General features: G+C 45.1%; 1 protein-coding gene across 8 annotated transcripts; it reads left to right on the top strand.

Annotated features, from left to right (window-relative positions):
* The first annotated feature begins 82 nt into the window (after positions 1-82).
* Positions 83-19,868, top strand: Cntrob (centrobin, centriole duplication and spindle assembly protein). 8 transcript variants are annotated; one of them, XM_048365980.1, is made up of 19 exons: positions 83-1,211; positions 2,412-2,496; positions 2,720-2,780; positions 3,498-3,654; positions 4,675-4,791; positions 4,969-5,085; positions 5,409-5,507; positions 7,769-8,005; positions 8,293-8,439; positions 10,855-10,988; positions 11,547-11,672; positions 12,369-12,531; positions 13,710-13,968; positions 15,325-15,479; positions 16,124-16,184; positions 16,847-17,017; positions 17,103-17,250; positions 18,974-19,046; positions 19,308-19,868. In XM_048365980.1, exons 1-19 carry the CDS (start codon positions 933-935, stop codon positions 19,431-19,433), a joined length of 2,715 nt encoding a protein of 904 aa, XP_048221937.1. In that variant the 5' UTR covers positions 83-932; the 3' UTR covers positions 19,434-19,868. The 8 variants fall into 8 exon arrangements, with proteins under 8 accessions (XP_048221937.1, XP_048221935.1, XP_048221939.1 ...); XM_048365978.1 differs by having other exon boundaries at positions 2,702-2,780; XM_048365982.1 differs by having other exon boundaries at positions 84-1,031; positions 2,702-2,780.
* The last annotated feature ends 212 nt before the right edge of the window (positions 19,869-20,080 follow it).

The raw sequence follows: 20,080 nt of genomic DNA, 5'->3' as shown, positions 1-20,080 counted from the left end.
ACACCCCGGCTCCTGACGCTTGGGAGCTGCCTGGAGCGTTGTCTCGCGGGCGGGTGACGTCATCGAGGCGCGAGAGGCGGGGGCTGCAGGAGGTGCGCGAGCAGCTGCCAACGGTTTTGAGTGTGGAGCACCGCGGGCGGGTGGGTCTGGGTCTTCTCTGGTAGAGGCTCAGAGGAGTGGGGTAGCTTCTTTTTCTCTTTCTTCCCTTGGCAAGTTGAAGACAGCAGACTGAAGGTGCGCCGAGGACTATGGTGGGTGCGGCGTGGCCGCCTCAAAGAATCTCAGGCTAGACGAGAGAGGCGTGCATTTTAGGGATATTTGAGGATGTGACTGAGGGTGCACTAGGTTTCTTTGGGGGTGGCGGGAAGGAGGCATTCCGGTGATTCCTGGCATGGCTTTCTCATCAGGGCGGGATGAAGGAGGCCTATGAAAGAGTTGAAGCTAGGTTGAACAAGTGGGCGGAGGGGCGTGGCCTAAGGCCGGCCTCTTCCAGAGCCTTGAGCAAGTTGTAGGACAGACACTGGGCCTGTTACATTGGGGTCTGTTTCTGTTTGCACGTCTGGATGTGAGGACGTAAGACTATTTGACCGGAGAGAAGCGGTGCCGAAGTTGATTTGCAGCTTCCAGCACTCTAGTTGGGAAGAGGAACTGCAGCCGTGCTGTTGCCTCAACAGGTCTTTGTCCACCTCCCCTGTGCTCCTCGTACCCCCTTTCCCTCGGTTCCTAAGAGTTGAGGAAAGACATGCCTTTGCCGTCTACATGGCTTTTGGAGCTAGTGGGAACTTTATCCAGAAACTTTTGATACACGTATTCACCAAGGACCCACCAAGGAGTCTTCCTCCCTTCTCCCAAATCTTCCTTCTCTGTGAACCCCCCCGCCCCGTCTTTCCCAAAGCAGAACCAAAAGTTAGCAGCCTTTCTTCCCTGTGCTCATGGCGACCTCCACTACCAGTCCCAGTTCGCCTCTTCGAGCAGAAGATCTCCTGAGCGATTCATCAGAGCCTCCTGGGCTGAACCAAGTGTCCTCTGAGGTGACTTCTCAGCTCTATGCTTCTTTGCACCTCAGCCGGCAGGCGGAGGCTACAGCTAGGGCTCAGATGTATTTAGCCTCCTCCTCCTCCTCCCCACCTCCTCATGAAGCATTTGATGGCTTGGCTCAAGAGTTGAGTCGCAGCTTGTCAGTTGGATTGGAGAACAACTTGAAGAAAAAGGTGAGGGAGATGTGTCTTTGGGACTTCCAGGGTATTGGAATCTTGGGATTGCAAATTAGCTTTGCTGAGATTTAAATTATTGTTGGATGTCAGTTTCCTTTTAAAAGCACACAGTTCTTCATGCTTATTGCTGGGAGCAATGTTTATTAGGGAGAGAATGACCTGGAACAACATAATTTGGAAAATTGAAACTTTCTAGTGTTTGTGTTTCTTTTTGTTGTTGTTTTTGCTATAGTCACCTGTACTGTGGGTAAGTTGGTGTTCTGAGCGTTGGGACCTGAGTAAGAGAGTGTGGTTAAGGTTTCTTGGCCCCAAGAGGGAACTAGGGATTTAAGTACAGCAGCAAAATGTGGTAGGATCTTTCCAGTTGAAAGCTATTTTGATAATATAGCTCAAAAATTGGCCTGCAAATCATTACAACTCTATCATTTGTGCAACTCACGTGGTAGAGTGCCTATCTGCATGCTCAATGCCCTGAGCTGAAACCCCAGGATCATAAAAAAATGGTATGCAAATGATTAAAAACAGTAAAAACATAATCACTGGGTGCTGGTGCTTCATGCCTGTAATCCTATCTACTCAAGCTGAGATCTGAAGATTGTAGTTAAAATCCAGCCCAGGCAGGAAAGTCCATGAGACTGTCATCTCCAGTTAACCACCATAAAACCAGAAGTTGAGCTGTGGCTCAAAGTGGTAGAGCTATAGCCTTGAGAAAAAGAGCCCAGCGACAGTGACCAAGCCCCGTGTTCAAGCCCCACAACTGGTAAAAAATAAAACAAAACCAACACCAACAGTATAATCAGTGGTAGAGAAGTCTGTTATTCATATTGGATAGGAAAAAGAACATCACTGGTTTCGTTGCTGAAGTAGTAATGTTTGCCTACCAAGTGCAAAGTCCCTGGGTTCCATCCCTAGTACTGCCAAAAAAGAAAAAACAAAAAAAGACTGGAAGGATAGAAGGATGGTTAGGGGCTGCTTTAGTTGAATCTCCTTACTATTGCCTTTATCTACCTACTTGATTCTTTTGCTCTCCTTCTGGTGTCTGTAGGTATTTGAAGTCTGGTTAAAGTTAGACCATCCTTTATTGGATCCATTTTACTTTTCTTACTTTCTCAGGGCCAGAATAAAAATCCTACCCCTGCAGTAGGCAGAATGAGGATGGTATAGGTTGCATCTGACTTCCAGGGGACTTTTTTCTAGGATGGTTCTAAGCATATCTTTGAGATGGAAAGTGTTCGGGATCAGCTCCAGACCATGCTCCAAACCTCACGTGATACGGCCTACCGTGAGTAAGCCCCTTCCTAAGAGCTCTGAAGGAGAACCTAGATGTAGGTATGGGCAGCAGTGGAGAAGGAAAGCAGGGAGGAAAACCTAGATCTGAGAGGAGACATGAGAGGAAGTCAAAAGTAAGGACATCTTCTCTCTCCTTCAAATGATCCCTGTTGCTGCCCTTACCTGACTGGCTATGGGATCCCTTGGGCTGTGTTCAGGGACTCCTCTCACTCCAGGAGCTGGCTCAGAGAGACAAGAAGACTCCTTTGACAGTGCCAGCACAGCTACCTTGCTCAAGTGAGTTCTCCTTGTGTTCTTAGTGCATTCCTACTTGCTATCTTAGAAATCCAGTTATTCTACTCCTTAGTGCTCTCTTGACTATTTACCTCTTAGGGAGTTAAGAAGGCTGTTGCTTAGCTTTCACGTCTCATCCTTTCTCTCTCTCTCTCTCTCTCTCTCTCTCTCTCTCTCTCTCTCTCTCTCTCTCTCTCTCTCTCTCTTTTTGGCCAGTCCTGGGCCTTGGACTCAGGGCCTGAGCACTGTCCCTGGCCTCTTCTTGCTCAAGGCTAGCACTCTGCTACTTGAGCCACAGCGCCCCCTCTGGCTGTTTTCCATATATGTGGTGCTGGGGAATAGAACTGAGAGCTTCATGTGTAGGAGGCAAGCACTCTTGCCACTAGGCCATACTCCCAGGCCTCATCCTTTCTCTCTTATTGTTTGCTCTCTTTATTCCTTCCAGAGCCTGTACTTTCAGAAGTAGCTTTTTAGTAGTATCTAGATTTTCTTACCATCATTCCTTCTTCACCTGAAAGAGTTAGCTTGTTTCTGCTTAGTCTCTTAGAGCAGGGAGTATCATATAGAGAAAGAGCAGGCCTAATGTGTTGTTTATGGCTCTGTTACTACTTAGCTTTATGACTTTAGGGTCCTAGTTCCCTTGTTTGTAATAGCACAGTAGGATTAGTGGCTCCCAAAGTATTTCTCAACTCTAACATTCTCCCTACCTGATTTGCTCAGCACCCGGCCTTTGCAAGAGTTATCTCCATCCAGCTCCTCCCAAGCCCTAGAGGAATTATTTCCCCGCTATACCAGCCTTCGGCCAGGGCCCCCACTCAACCCACCAGATTTTCAAGGGCTGAGAGAGGCATTGGACTCAGAGCACACCCGTCGCAAGGTGAGATGGAAAGGCTTTCTTCTGAAAGCAGTCAAGATTATGAATAGGGGGCTGGGAATATGGCCTAGTGGCAAGAATGCTTGCCTCGTATACGTGAAGCCCTGGGTTCAATTACCTAGAACCACATATATAGAAAACGGCCAGAAGTGGCACTGTGACTCAAGTGGCAGAGTGCTACCCTTGAGCAAAAAGAAGCCAGGGACAGTGCTCAGGCCCTGAGTCCAAGGCCCAGAACTGGCCAAAAAAAAAAAAAAAGATTACAAATAGGGAACATAACATTGAAAAGGGCTGAGGGATAAGAACCTAAAAGCTTTTAATGTTTCTTAAGGGAGTACTTGAGACCATCCTGAAAACATTCTCAGTCCCTTCATCGTGTATCATGCTGATACATCTGGTTGCTTTGCCCCTTAAAAAGCAATCTAAACTCCCCTCCCCAAGGTCTGGAATGTACATACTAGTGCCCCATATGTGTTTGTTGAATGGACAGTGAACTTTCTGGCTTGTGCACCTTTACTAGTGACAGAATAATCCTATTTCCACGAGCATCAGACTTTATAACTGAAGGGTAGAGAAATGGATAAGGTCAAGGAAAAGTGGAAACCAGTGTTTGACATTTTTGGCACCCTCTCTTCCCATATTTTAAACCATTTGGACATGAAGGCTTGTCCCTCTTAACTTTGCTGTGTTTTGTCATTGCATCCAATGAGCTTCTTCAGGTAAGAGTAACAGTGTGGGCTACTGCCCTGACTGCAAAGGTTTATGGGAAATTTCCCCAGGAGATTGGCTTAAGGGAAGAATCCAGAGGCTAAGCGTTTATTTCCTGGGATGGCAGAAGAATTTGTGTTTCAGGTCTTGGGCGTCAAGGTTTCTGCCCCAGAATATCATCTTCCTCTCTAAACTGATTCTGTTCTTGGGACTCAGGCTCCCTTTCTGCAGCCCATTTCCCCTAGAGAAACTAGGCTAGATGCTGTGGTCAGACTATGGATGGACAGCACCCATACTCATGACCTTTCTTCTCAGCATTGTGAGCGCCACATTCAGAGCCTGCAGACCCGAGTGCTAGAGCTGCAACAACAGTTAGCTGTAGCTGTGGCTGCAGACCGCAAGAAAGATATCATGATTGAACAACTGGACAAGGTACCAGGGTTGCCAAAAATGGTGGGGTTTTTTCATAGAGGGCATTAAAGAATAGTAAGCAAAGGACTGGCCAACCAGTGTTTCTTTGTGCATGCTAAGAACTGGGGTAAGTGGTTGGTTTAAAGACTAGTAGGAGGCAGTTCTTTTGAAATTCTGTCTTAACTTACCTTTGCTGAGACCCTAGCTCGAGTGGTGGAAGGCTGGAACCGGCATGAAGCTGAGCGGACAGAGGTGCTGCGAGGTCTACAAGAGGAGCGCCAGGCAGCAGAACTCACCAGAAGCAAGCAGCAGGAGGTAGATAATGTGGATCATCTGGCAGAATTCTAGATGAAGTGGGGCAGAAATAGCTCTGGAATTAGGTTTTTTGAAAGATTGACCTCCATTTTACAGTAGCTGTCCTGACAACTCTTCTTTTCCTTCCTTCCTTCTCCCTTCACTATTTCTATTGTTTGATTGGCGACCTTAATGACTTCCCAGTTTCTCCCACAACATGAAGTCTCCTCTTCAGCCTCTGTCATTTAGTTATTAAGCAGGAAGTATCAAGTTTACTTGTGAATTATTTTTGAAGTAGAGGTATTTTTCTACATCCTTTGTCCTGTTTTTCTCTCTCCTAAAAGACAGTAACCCGTCTGGAGCAAAGTCTTTCCGAGGCTCTGGAGGCCCTGACTCGTGAGCAGGAAGGAGCCAGACTACAGCATCAGGAGAAAGAGGCCCTGGTGAGAAGGCAGGGAGCACCGAGAACGAATCATTTGTAATTCCAGTGGTGGCTGTTAATCACTTCTAGAGACCTATGGGCTATTGGTGGACAGTGGGAGTTTATACTTTGAGTGACACCAGGTAAGTTTGAGAGGCTGAAAATGTCTACCTCATTAGAGTGATAGAACCATCTAAGAAATTATTTTAAAATATAAACTTCTGGGGCTGGGGATATGGCCTAGTGGCAAGAGTGTTTGCCTCGTATACATAAAGCCCTGGGTTCAATTCCCCAGTACCACATGTACAGAAAACGGCCAGAAATGGCGCTGTGGCTCAAGTGGCAGAGTGCTAGCCTTGAGCAAAAGAAGCCAGGGACAGTGCTTAGGCCCTGAGTCCAAGGCCCAGGACTGGCAAAAAAAAAAAAAAGATAAGAAATGTACTCACTGCCTTATGTATGAAACTGTAACCCCTCTGTATATCACTTTGACAGAAATAAATTAATTAATTAAAAAAAATATATATCAACTTCTGGAACCTATCCCCCAAAGAACCCCAGATCACATTCTAGGCAACTATTTTACCACTGAACTGTATATCCCTAACTTAACCAGATGTAAGCTTTGTTTAAATTTGAGAAAGGGTCTAGCTATGTAACCCAGGCTGGCCTGGAATTCTCTATATTAACCTAGGCTAGTCTCGAACTTGCAATCTTCTTGTGTTTGCCTTTTAAGTGCTGCTACCCAGATGTTTTGATTCAGTTCATGTATGTAGGGTTAGGAAATTCATATCGATTTAGAATTGCCTACGTAATTTTGTTCAGCCTGTTTTTGGAACTCTCCAGCTTTAGGACATAGTTACAAAAAGTATGAGATGAGACTTACTCAAGTTTCTTCGAGCTGAAGTGGTGGAATGATTATCTGGGTGAGTTGCTGGCCAGGCTTGGAACTTCTGCTTATATGACACATGCTTGCTTCATGCAGACTGATACTTACAGGCTTTATAAGTAGGTCTGACTGCTAATGGAAGTGAATCGTTGTGTAGCTCCTGGCTATTGGTTGGATTTTCTAGTCTTTGTGGAATTTCTTTTGATGATGATGATAGTAACTGTTATGTATCAAGTACTTAGTATGTGTCAGATACTTTACTAAGTGTATTTTGTATGCTTTTTACTTTTATCCTGAAAAGGCAGACCCTGTTATTTTATAGATAAAGAAGTGTGCCTGAAAATACTTAATAAGCTGGGCATGATGATACAGCCCTGTAATCTCAGCACCTGTGAGGCTGAGGCAAGATGGTAGTGAGTTTGAGACCATCCCAGGCTACATATGGAGACTGATTCAAAAAATGAAAACAAGAAAACCACAGGGTAAATTAATGACAGAAGTAGGACTCAGACTTTAGTTTGAATTGTAGTCCACCTAACTAGGGTAGGAGTTGTTTTTTGTTTTTTTTTCTTCCTTCTTTCCTTCTGTCCTGCCTTGCTGTCTTCCTTCCTTCCTTCCTTCCTTCCTTCTTTCTGTCCTGCCTTGCTGTCTTCCTTCCTTCCTTCCGTCCTGCCTTCCTGCCTTCCTTCCTTCCTGCCTGCCTTCCTGCCTTCCTGCCTTCCTTCCTTCCTGCCTGCCTTTCTGCCTTCCTTCCTTCCTTCCTTCCTTCCTTCCTTCCTTCCTTCCTTCCTTTCCTTCCTTCCTTCCTCCTTTCCTTCCTTCTTTCCTTTCTTTCTCTCTCCCTCCCTTTTCTACCTCCCTCCCTCCTTCCATCCCTCTTTCCCTCCTTCCTTCCTTCCTTCCTTTTTTTTTTTTGAGCTGGTCCTGTGGCTTGAACTTAGGGCCTGGGCTCTATCCGTGGATTTCTTTTGCTCAATGATAGCACGCTATCACTTGAGCCACAGTTCCACTTCTGGCTTTTTGTGATTAGTTGGAGATTAGAATCTTAGGGACTTTTCTTCCTGGGCTGGCTTCGAACCTCAATCGATCCTCAGATCTCAACCTTCTGAGTAGCTAGAATTATAAACATGAACCACCAGTGCCCAGCTTGGGATAGGAATTCTCACCTACTCTGTTATAATCTTGTGCACTTCTTCACTGTCACAAACATCAGTGGGTGTATTGTATAGGCATGGTGGTGCAAGTTGCCAATCTCTTGAGTGCTTTAAAAAATTGGAGTTTGGAGAATAGAGAGGCTGAGGGTGTAGCTCAAGTAGTAGAGCACTGCCTAACACGTATGAGCCCCAGTACCCCTAAGGGGGAGAAAAAGAAATCTTAGTTTTCTCCTGGTGCTTTAGGAGGAGGAAAGGCAAGCTTTGACCCTGAGCTTGGAGGTGGAGCAGCAGCGGTGCCGTGCACTGCAGGACGAACGGGATGAGGCTCGTGCTGGGCAACTCAGTGAACTTCGAAAGCTGGAGACTCTTCAGGTTGCCCTAGAAGAAGAGCGGCAGGCTTGGGTCCAGCAAGAGCTCCAGCTGAAGGAATGCCACCAGGCACTGCAGGAAGAAAGCCATGCTCAGCTGGAAAGGGAAAAGGTGAAAGTGGTGCTTAGAAGCGTTGGGAATGGATGGGATGCTAGAATATATGTTTGCCTAGGAGACAGGGATATAGAGTGAAGAGCTAAATATGGCGGAGTATAGGTCCAGCAGGAAGGGGTGGTGGTAACGAGTGACATCAAACCAGGATTGGAAAGTACTATGTATGGGACAAGAGAAAAAGGAAGCTTGGGCTTTATTTATGTCCTTGAGGATGAATTGAGGAGCAGAGGTAACCAGAAGCTAGGAGGTGAGGCTTGCATTTTTGCTTGCATTCCCTTTCTTAGGGGAACAGTCAGAGGGAGGCCCAGGCAGCCCGAGAGGCCCAGCAACAGTTGGCACTGGTGCAGGCTGAGGTGCGGCGGCTAGAAGGAGAGCTGGACACAGCTCGGAGAGAGAGGGACTCGCTGCAGCTGGAAATGAGCTTGCTTCAGGTGAGCAGGCAGAGGGTCTTGGGGGTTTTCTCTGGTTGAAAAGAGCAGGGCTGAGGCAGTCATAGAAGACACTCCCACCTCAGTATTCTGAGTTGATTCCATCTGTGGCTCCTGTGTGGTATTTGGTAATAGTCTCTTGTAAACTCAGAGTCATTTCTAACTAGGTAGCAGTTTCCCACAATGCAGACTGACCTACTGTTACTTTAGGAGTACATTGAAGATACCTCATGTTATTTTACTTAATTTATCGTCATCATTATTATTATTATTGTGTGTGTGTGTGTGTGAGAGAGAGAGAGAGAGAAAGAGAAAGAGGTTCTAGTGTTTGAATTCAGGGCCTCACACTTGCTAGGCAGGTATTTTGATCTCCAAACCATATATGCAGCCTCATGTTATTTTAAAAGAGATGACACTACACTTATTGCATAGACTATATAAGCAGGTGAAGGTTTTAGTGTTTTAGTCAGAGACCTGATTCCAAGAGTGACAGTTGGCTTTGTAACAGTCATTACTTTAATGACTTACGTTCAGCCCTCTGCATAGGTTGGGGACCCAGGAGGGCAATAATGGTGCTCAGAGCCTGGCATAGTATGGTGCTCAACATCGTTTGTAATATACAATGAGACTTAAGAAAACATTTTCCATCTAACTAGTACATTAAATCTTAAAGCCAAATTAGTTAGACCTTGGCCATATAATAGAGCAGGAGTTGGCACACTGCATCTATAAAGGGCCAGAGTAAGTATGTTGGGCTTTGTGAATGGCCTGGTCTCCATTGTCACTTCTATACTCTGTTGTTATACTACAACAGCAGCTATAGAACATAAGCAAACAACGGGCATGACTGTGTCCCAGCAAAACTTTATTATAGAAGCAGGCAGTGGAAGACTGAATCATCCTGAAACTGGAAGAAAAGAGTAGAGAGAGCCCTGTTCTAGCTATGATGAAATTGAAAGCATTGAAGAGCAAAGAATGCTGATTTGGGAGTCAGGACACTTATTTCTACTTAGGATTTTGATGGTTGTGGCTTTTGAATTGATGAAAAGGACAAATGGATGTGTTTGAAAGCACGAATTAGAATTCAATAATCAGAAAGGAGTAATAAGAGGGACCAATGATAACTGTTTCTGTGGGGAGAGACACCATTAACTAAACCAGAAAATATACTAGAAAAGAAAGTTGGAACAAGTAAGATGAATTTTGGGTGTTTTGTATCTGAGATGTATCCAAAGAGAGCTATTCATTAAATTCTGAGTGAATGGACTTTTGTTGTTGCTTTGAGATGATCTCACTATGTAGCCCAGGCTGGCCTTGAACTTATGAACCTCATCCTACCTCTTGGGTACTGGCAGATACAAATATATGCCAGCACACTTGGCTTGGGAACAGTGAGATTAAAGTTTAGAAAAAAAAATGTTTAGGCTAATGAAAACATCTGGGTGCTGGTAGTTCATGTTTGCTTTTAATCCTAGCTACTCAGGAGACAAAGATCTAAGAATCACCATTTGAAGCTAGCCTGGGCAGGAAAGTCCATGAGACTATTATCTTCAATGAACCACTAAACAGCCAGGAGTGGAGCTGTGGCTGATAGTGATAGAACACTAGCCTTGGACAAAAAAGCTCAGAGATAGTTCCCAGGGCCGGAGTTCAAGCCCCAGGACCAATATAGAAAACACCCCCCCACCCCACCCCACACAATGAAAAAGAGAACAAGAGAGAGAAAGAAAGGAAGAAAACTCTGTTAGGCCTAAATATAAAAGTTTACTATGTACATATAAAATAATCACAGGAAACATTCCATCTTCACAGACAGTGAGAAGCAGAGCAGTAGCTAAGATTCAGAATAAGGAAAGGGTGGTACCGGGGACCAGGGTTGTTGAAGGCAGGATTGCCTTGGTGTGTCAGAAATTAAGATGTGATATCTAAGACAAAGACTGTGAAATAGTACTATGAGCTAAATTAAACTTTTTGCAAGTGAAGTTATCTCATTTTAGTGTGCTGAAGTGAGAAGGTGAGGTTGATAAAATGCAGACAGTAGTTATGGATGTGCTAGGCTTATAATGCAAATGATGCTGACATTTACTGACTTCATACTGGATTTCAGAAGCTTTACTAAAGGTAATTATGCATGTTCTCTCGGACACATATGAATTTGATTGCCCTGCCTAAATATTTCCTTGGGGTGATATTTTGTCCCAAGCAGTTTTCACCTGTGTGTATATATAAGGTGTGTGTATGTCATGGTTTAGTAAGAAAGAGAACTTCGGTTACTTCCTGTGGCACAATTTGTATTCTTCATTCCTTAGGCAGATTCGGGGAATGTTAATTCTGGTTCTGTCTACATTACATCCTACCTCCTCCTCTAAGCCTAGACAGAACTGAACTGACTGCTCTCCCCACCACCTTCACTGCCAGGCCCGGTATGACAGCCAACGGATCCAGATGGAGTCAGAGCTGGCTGTGCAGCTGGAGCAGCAGGTGACGGAAAGGCTGGCGCAGGTGCAGGAGAGCAGCCTGCGGCAGGCAGCCTCCCTAAGGGACCATCACAGGTACTTGGGACTTCTTGGGCTGCAGTGAGCATTGCCTATGTGTTCAAAGCCCTTTTCTGTTTTATAGCCACTTGCTCCCAAGATGTACTTTCACTCCCATCAGCCAGGACCCAGCCCTCTTGGGAGGGCTGTCCTCAGGTGCTCGTGGCGAACCAGATGGCCTGAGGATTTTCTTCCCACAGGGAATATCCCATAATCGAGAACTGAAGGCTGTAGGTCTATGGGGCTTCCAGTCCCTTGATGAGGTGGAAGCCATCTCTAGAGCTGCTCTGTGGGAGCAAGCCTCCATGGGGCACCTCCTCTCCCTGCTGTTCCTCATCACTTCCTGCAAGTGCTTCTTAAATAAGTTACTTCCCCATAAGTCTTCATGTCAGCCTTTGCTTCTGGGAGAGAAGTTCATCCTGAGACCCTAGCTTTGTTCTTCCCTTTTACTGTGCCATGGCCAGATCAGCTGACTTGCTGTCTGTCACCCCCATCCCCTAGATGCATTTTGCCTTCTCACTGATTGCATCTTCTGTCTCCAATCTCAGTCCTCTCTCCTCATCCGTACCCTCCTAGGAAGCAGCTTCAAGAGCTCAATGGACAACATCAGCAGGAGTTGGCCACCCAGTTGGCTCAGTTCAAGGTAGAAATGGCAGAAAGAGAGGAACGGCAGCAGCAGGTGGCTCAGGACTATGAGCTCAGGTACTGGTCCCTGGAAGTCCTTGGCTGTCCTCAGATCCTTCCTGGGTAGAGTGTAGACTGGGGATGGTAAAGTGCTGCATCCTGGGAGATCCTTCTTCTTCCATATTGGCCAGCCCCTTTAGAATTTGAAAGGTCTGCCATTCCATCTTGGTTCTTCTTAACTTCCAAGTTTCTACTTCTTTTTTTTTTTTTGCTAGTCCTGGGCCTTGGACTCAGGGCCTGAGCACTGTCCCTGGCTTCTTTTTGCTCAAGGCTAGCACTCTGTCACTTGAGTCACAGCGCCACTTCTGGCCATTTTCTGTATATGTGGTGCTGGGGAATCGAACCCAGGGCTTCACGTATACGAGGCAAGCGCTCTTGCCACTAGGCCATATCCCCAGCCCCCCAAGTTCCTACTTCTTTATTTTATATTTTTATTTATTTGTGTAACAATGGGGGCTTGAACTCAGGCCTTAAATCCTCACTTAGCTTGTTTTGCTGAAGGCTATCACTTTACCACTTGAGCCTCACTTCCATGTCTGGATTTTTGCTGGTTAACTGGAAATCCCTCAGATTTGTCTGCCTGGGTTGGCTTCAAATCAAGATCTTCAGATCTCAGCCTCCTAAAGTGTTAAGATTATAAGCATGAGTCATCAGGACATCAAGGCCCAGTCTCTGTGGCTTAAAAGTCCTGAGTTACTTTCCCCTTCTCTTCAGACTGGCACGGGAGCACGCTCGAGTGCGGGACCTACAGAGTGGGAACCAGCATCTTGAAGAGCAGCGGGTGGAGCTGGTGGAACGGCTCCAAACCATGCTGCAGGCCCACTGGGACGAGGCCAACCAGCTGCTCAGCACCATGCTCTCAACGTCTAACTCACAAGTATGCATTGCTTCAGAGAACTGTCTTGCCAAAATAAATGTTTTCCCTATGGCCATAGCTCACCCAGGCTGGCCACATTCCATTGAACATAACTTTTCTCCCAGACTCATAGGTAATGAATAATATATGATTCTAGTTTGGTGAAATGACCATAGACTGAGTTATGGGAATCAAGGTTAAAAATTGTTGCTAAGTCCTGCCTTACAGTATAGAGTCTTATTCCTAGCTCTTCTCATGTTGGCATCACCCACATTTTTTAATTTTAATTTTTTGTTATTATAATGGTGGGTGTACAGTTACATAAGTCCAGTAAAGAGTACATTTCTTGTTGGACAATGTCACCCCTTCCCTTGCTCTCTCCCAGTTTTTCCCTCCCGTCTCCACCTACAAGTTGTATAGTTCATTTTCAACATAGTGTCCAGTGAGTACTATTGCTGCATTTGTTCACCCTTTGTCTCTGTTTCTCCCCTTACACTCCCCAAAACATTTAAATGAACAAACAAAACAAAAAGAGAAGAAAACAAAAACAGCAAAAAACTTGTTTCCTTAAGTTCATTTCGATAAGTAATATTTTGTATGTTCAGATGCACATAGGCATTGTGCCTTTCTCTTCCTCTCCTAAGACTATCCCTGCATGTGAATACCTAGAAACCTATAACATTCTTCTTTTAATTATGAGCTTGTTATTATTAACTAACATGTTTTATAGAATAAGTAATAATATGCACATAGTAAAAAGGAAATCCTGAATATTAAGAATACAACAGTAAAAGTTATCTTCTATCTCTGTGCCTCAGCCTCCCAGGCCCCTGCCCTAGAAGCAGAGACTGAGCATTGTCTCCCCTCTTTCCTCTCCCATTCTACCCCACCCATATCCCAAATGTTCACCTATCTACTGCTGTATGCTCCTTCTTCATCCAGGTGTTTATTGATGTGTATAATAGTTGTTCCTATGTTTGGTACCTATAGTGTTATAATAAAGATCATTAAGATACATGTCTTCGTATATCTAAAAATGTCTAGAAATAGAATTGTAAGAAAAAAATAGTTTAACATGTGATGGCTTTTCTCCATTGAATAATTGAGTAGATGTCACCCAATCCTCTTGCAAGGAAGTTGAGGTAATTTATAATCTTACTAAGTGTCTGCCATGTTTTCTGTCTGAACACATTGGCCAGGTTCCTCTTGCTGAGCCCTCTAGCCCTGGGTCTTTGGAGCCGGAGAAGGGGGAGAGGAGAGTCTGGAGTATGCCTCCTGCAGCTGTGGCCCTGAAACCAGTGCTGCAGCAGAGCCGGGAAGCGAGGAGTGAGTTGCCTGGAGTCCCTCCTGCCCACTGCGATTCCCCTCCTGATCTTAGCCTCCTACTGGGGCACCCTTTCCAGAGCCAGAACTCCTTCCAGCCCCTGGAACCCAAACCTGATCTTGCTCCATCTTCAGGTAAGTGAGGGAAGAAGTCCTTGGGATTCTCCTTAGATGCATGGCTCCTAGCTTTCCTTTCAGGCAAAGGGTAGCAGAGCCCATGGAAATCTGATGCAGCTGGAAGGGAGTAGGGAATGGGTGTAGCTGGGAACAGCAGCGGGGTATTCCTTCTCGCTTGGTCTCACGCCAAGCATGCTTTCCCCTTTCTCTTGGTAGACCAGCGTTCTTTGCCACTAAGGTCCTTGCTCCTCCTCCTCCTCCTCCTCCTCCTTCTTCTTCTTCTTCTTCTTTTTTTTTTTTTTTTGCTAGTCCTGGGACTTGAACTCAGGGCCTTGGGCACTGTCCCTGAGTTTCTTTTGCTCAAAGCTAGCACTCTGCCAGTTGAGCCATAGCACCAGTTCTGGCTTTTTCTGTTTATGTGGAACTGAGGAATTGAACCAAAGGTATACATGGTAGGCAAGCACTCTGCCACTAAGCCACAATCCCAGCCCCGTCCTTACTCCTTGTAACCTTGGCTTACACATGGGTTTGAACAGCCATGATAGTCAACTCTAGCTCAGGCTTTAAACATTTATTGAGTTTCTTAAGTCCAATTTAAATTAAAAGGTGATGTAGTAGGTTGGCACACATCCACTGGTGAGTAGCCACCCCTGGTTTTCTCAGCTATGACGTGGGTGGATGCAGATGTCCCATATGGTACAAATATGACAACCTAGGGAAAATTAAGGATGAAGGGTAAATTGCATCACATTGCAGATTATGCAGTAGTGCTAGGTGCCAGTGGCTCACACCTGTAATCCTAGCTACTCAGCAGGCTGAGATCTAAGAATTATGGTTTGAAACTATCCTGGGCAGGAAAGTCCGTGAGACTTTTATCTCCAATTAGCCATCAAAAGCTGGAAATGGAGCTATCCCTTGAGCAAAAAAGCTCAGGGACAGCACTCAGGCCCTGTGTTAAAGCCCTAGGACTAACACACAAAAATTATGCAACAATAGTAAAAGATAGGAGACATGTTCTGGTGAAGCAGTAGAACATATCTATCAACTATTTCATTCTAGAAGGTGTTTTGGTGGTGTTTGTTTAGAGTCTGAGAACCGTTGCTTTCTTCTTCTCTATATACTTTTGTCTTAGAATTCATGTCCTATGTGCCTTCTTTCTCCAGATCATGGTCTGTGTGATCATGTGTGGCTCAAGTAGTAGAACACTGGCCTAGCAAGTGCAAGGCCTTGAGCCCAACCCCAGAAGTGCCAAACAAATAAATAACGTCTTCTTGGCTATGTGTTTTACATGTAATAATGCCATTTCTTTGGTCACTTGGTGAGTTGATTTGTTGAGAAACTGCCACCCTGCAAAAGCACTATTTCACTTTATAGCTGGGATCTTCTCTGCCCTGGGGACTTTTGATGCTGATCAGAGGGCTGAGCGGCCATTCCCTGAGGAAGCCCCTGGGTCAAATGGGGATGGTTTCCCAAAGCCAGCACTGCCACCTGCATCTGAGCTCCAAGGACTGAAGAATTTTTTGCAGCAGGTGAGATTCCACACAGACCACTTTTTTCTTGTGCCTTTCTCATTTCCTCTTCCCACTTTTTCTTTTAACCGATCCTAGGGCTTGAATTCAGGGCCTGGGTACTATCCCTAAGCTTTTTTGCTCAAGCTTGGTGCTCTACACTTAAGCCACAGCTTCACGCCATGTCCAACTTTTTTGGTGGTTAATTGGAGATAAGATTCTCATGGACTTTCCTGCCCAGGCTGGCTTTGAACCATGATCCTCAGATCTCAGCCTTCTGAGTAGCTAGGATTACAGGTGTGAGCCACTGGTGCCCAGCCCTCTCACTCCCTCATTTTACCTCTGGGTTCATTCCCTTGTGCTCTGCCCCTTAACCCATGCCCCCAGCCTTGCTTTGTTTTAAGACAGATTTTCACTATATAGTCCAGGCCCGCCTTAAACTCATGTTTCTTCTGCCTCGACTCCTGAGTTCTGGGAGAACAGGCATTCATCAGCCACCCCAGCGGGCTTCCTTCCCTTTTAGGACCACTTCTTGTCTCAGCTCTGTGCTCTGTTGGTCCACATCCTTCCATGATTCTCTTCTGGAACTGCCCCTAGCCCTTGCTTTAGCACTCTACTCGCCTTAATACCATCGACTAGCAAACCTTACTGTGTTGTTTCCTTAGCTTCTGGAGACTGTACCCCAGAATAATGAGAGCTCTATTGACCTGTTGCCCCCTAAATCTGGTGAGTTTCAACTATGAACAAGGTCCAGGATGGGCCTAAAATCTTTCATTGTTTAATTGAAATGCTTTATTTCTTATCAAATAAGCAAATCTGAATTAGAAACAAAGTTGCAGTAATGACCTATAGGAAGATTGTACATACTTCATCTGCGTCTGCATTCCATTTCTAAATCACATCACTATCACTGTACCTGGCACTGTTACAATTACTTCTAGTGCTCTGTAATATGAGATTGATAACAGCTAACAGCTCATGGATACCTGAATTAAAAAATAATCATATTAAAATGACCAGAGGGCTTGGAATGTGGCTTAGTGATAGAGTGCTTGCCTAGCATACATGAAGCCCTGGATTTGATTCCTCAGCACCACATAAACAGAAAAAGCTAGAAGTGGTGCTGTGGCTCAAGTGGTAGAGTGCTAGCCTTGAGCAAAAAGAAGCCAGGGACAGTGCTCAGGCCCTGAGTTCAAGCCCCAGGACTGGCAAAAATAAACTGACCAGTTAACTTTGCTGCCTAGTACATTATAACAATTGGGAATATAATACCCATTGTTCTTTTATTTCATAGAAATCATGATATAGCAAGATTTTCTTGGGGGTGGGTAGGGTTGTTGTTCATTTGTATGTCCTATTCATTCTTGAATCACTTTCCTTTTTGTTAGGTCCTCGAAGTATCCCATCTTGGGAAGAAGTCACTCAAGTGCCACGACTTCCACCCCCTGTCCATAAAACTAAAGTTCCCTTAGCCATGGCATCTGGTCTCTTCCGGGTCCATGAGCTTCCCTCATCCCATTCGCAAGACAGTGGTCCCAGTAGTGGCTCTCCAGAGAGAGGTAAGGAAAGAGCTTTAGGCCTTCTGAATTTCTAGGGAGATGAGATGAGGGTGGAGGGTGTCTTAGAGTGATGACCTGTATATAGCAACATGTGTCCCAGGTGCAGAAAGGCCCAGCTCCCCAAGGCAGCTAATGGAGCTGTCTCAGCTGCTACGACTGTACCAGGCCCGAGGATGGGACCCTGTGCCTTCTGAGGACCTGCTGCTCTCCCTGAAGAGGCTGGAGCATAGCAGGTACACACCGGGGAGGGAGGAGGGTAGAAGGAAGACAAGAGTGGAGTCTGAATTAGGAAGACAAGGAAGACTGCAGCATGGCAGTTGTTGAGAAGACTCACTTTTTTGTTGTTGTCATTTGGGGAGAAGGAAAGTAGAGAATATGCTTCTCTTACTGTTCCCACCTCTCTCCTTTGTCTCCATTTTTACTGTTTTGGGTTTTTTTTTTTTTTGGTGGGGGGGTAGTATTGGAGCTTGAACTCAGGGCCCTCCTGTTCCTGTTTGGCTTTTTTGCTTAAAGCTGATGCTCTACCACTTGATGCTCTACCAATCCAGTTTTTTGTTTGTTTTTGCTGGTTAATTGGAGGTAAGAGTCTCCTGAGTAATGGCATCTGGCTTGCTTTTTTCTTTACTTCCTATTTCCCGTGCTCTGTATCCTAGATTTTTTCTTCTCTTTACCCTGAAGCTCAAAACTCAGAATCCTGAGCTTGGGGCTGGGAATATGGCCTAGTGGTAAAGTGCTCACCTCGTATACATGAAGCCCTGGGTTTGATTCCTCAGCACCACATATACAGAAAAAGCCCAAAGTGGTGCTGTGGTTCAAGTGGTAGAGTGCTAGCCTTGAACAAAAAAAAAAGAAGCCAGGGACAATGCTCAGGTCCTGAATTCAAGCCCCAGGACTGGAAAAAACAAAATAAAAAAACCCCGGAATCCTGCACTTCTGGCTTACCCAGTATAAGTCATTGAACTCCATTGGTATCTCCTTCACTGATCCCATTTGTTTCTAATTTTTTAATATAATAATTTTAAAAATTATTATCTGTAAGTAATTGTACAAAGGAGTTGCTATTGAACAAAGAAGCTTATGAAAAAATGTATCTTGATCAATGTCATTCCTTTTTTTATTCCCCATTCTTCCGAGCCTCCACTCTTCCCTTAGTGAATTTTGTAGTATATGCATTCAATTTTAAGACTGCATTCTTTCCACCTCCTCTCTTCATTTGGTACCCTTACTGAGTCCGCATCCCCGTTTCTAGTACCCATTTCCTAGTGTTTATTACCTGTGTGTTAGGTTTTCTAAGGAATTTCACCTTTTGAGTTTTCCCTTACTCCGTTTGAGTTCTATCCTTGTTCTTTTTTGGGGGGGTGCTGGTCCTGGGACTTGAACTCGGGGTGTGGGCATTGTCCCTGAGCTTTTGTGCTCAAGGCTAGCACTCTACCACTTGAGCCACAGTTCCACTTCTGGCTTTTTTTTTTTTTTTTTTTTGGCCAGTCCTGGGCCTTGGACTCAGGGCCTGAGCACTGTCCCTGGCCTCTTCCTGCTCAAGGCTAGCACTCTGCCACCTGAGCCACAGTGCCCCTTCTGGCCGTTTTCCATATATGTGGTGCTGGGGAATCGAACCGAGAGCTTCTGTGTAGGAGGCAAGCACTCTTGCCACTAGGCCATATTCCCAGCCACTTCTGGCTTTTTGTAGTTATTTGGAGGTAAGAGTCTTACAGACTTTCTTTTCTGGGCTGGCTTCAAACTGTGATCCTCAGATCTCAGCCTCCTGAGTAGCTAGGATTACAGATGCTAGCCATTGGTGCTTTGCCCTTGTTCTTATTCTTTTTAAAAATTTATTTTATTGATATTATAGAGGTGATGTACAGAGGGATCTTGTTCTTACTTTTAAGAGACATAATTTTGCAGTTCCAGAGTTGGGAGATTGCTCCCTCATCTTCATACCCTTGATTTGTGTGGCAGGACTGATGGCCGAAGAGAGACTGTCCCCAGAAGGAACACAGACTCCCGCTTGGGTGACACACCCCGGAAAGAGGTGAGGGAAATGCAGGCAGCTACCAGGGGAGAACAGGATTCTTGCTGACCTCTTCTTCAGCTCTTCCTACTTCCTGGCTGTTCCACTGCCCCACTGCCCGACCCTCCAATCCCACTTGCCACTTGCTGGAGCGTGGCTTGCTTTCTCCTGTGGTCACTGCTTTCTGGGCCTCTCTGCACACTGTGCCCTTCCTACGTGGGCGGGGAGGGGAGGTTGAGAATATGGGATGCTGACTTTTTCATCTCTTTTCTCAACTCTCAGATCCCTTCCCAAGCTGTCTCTCGCCGTCTTGCTACAGCCCCTAAGACTGAAAAAGCTCCCGCACGGAAGAAAACCGGGCATCCTGCCCCTAGTAGCGTGAGGAGCAGGGGTGGGATCTGGAGATGAGCTCCTGCCCCTTCTTTCTTCTCTTTCTCTTTTGCTTTTTATTTTAATAAATGTTCAGTAGTCTGTATTAGAGTCCGTGACTCAGAAGAATTTGAGAAATGGGGATTCTACAGGAAAACTGCTTTGTAAAAACCTTCATTCTGCTTCAGTATTTTTTATATCTTAAATATTTATATGTTATTTCCTGTGGGAAAATACATGAATACTTTGTAAGAATCCTATGACTAGACTGTCACTGGATGGATTTTGGAGTAAGCTGAAGTTCAGTGTTGGTAGAGTAAAACCTATAGAGTGATTGCTGATTGGTACTAGAATTATGAATTACCCTTATTTTCTTTTTTTAAGCATTTATAAATTTTCTAAAGCAAGTGTTACTTTAATAATCAGAGGAAAAAAACCTTTTAATAAAAGAGTTTGCTGATGTGTACAAATTTATACAAAAATGTGGTTGTTGCGAAGGGGAGGGGTTTTTGTGGGGTATTTTTGCTGCACTAAAGTTTGGACTCAGTCTTGAGCTTGCTAAGAAGTGCTATATATTAATTGAATTTTGCCAATAACTTTTTGCTTTTAGTGATTTTTGAGATAGGGTTTCATGCTTTTGCCTACATCTAGCCTTGGATCATGATACTCCTACCATTACCTGCCAT

This window comes from Perognathus longimembris, chromosome 17, assembly GCF_023159225.1.
Source record: "Perognathus longimembris pacificus isolate PPM17 chromosome 17, ASM2315922v1, whole genome shotgun sequence".
Classification (NCBI taxonomy): Eukaryota; Metazoa; Chordata; class Mammalia; order Rodentia; family Heteromyidae; genus Perognathus; species Perognathus longimembris.
The sequence above is the reverse complement of the archived record's forward strand: the minus strand, read 5'-3'. Positions and strand labels throughout refer to the sequence as shown.

Bases quoted from the DNA above. Each gene is read 5' to 3' on its own strand.
- Cntrob (XM_048365978.1), top strand. From the start codon at position 933: ATGGCGACCTCCACTACCAGTCCCAGTTCGCCTCTTCGAGCAGAAGAT. The intron at 2,497-2,701 runs GTGAGTAAGCCC...GGCTGTGTTCAG, and splicing joins CTCACGTGATACGGCCTACC to GGACTCCTCTCACTCCAGGA. The intron at 11,673-12,368 runs GTACTGGTCCCT...CCTTCTCTTCAG, and splicing joins GCTCAGGACTATGAGCTCAG to ACTGGCACGGGAGCACGCTC.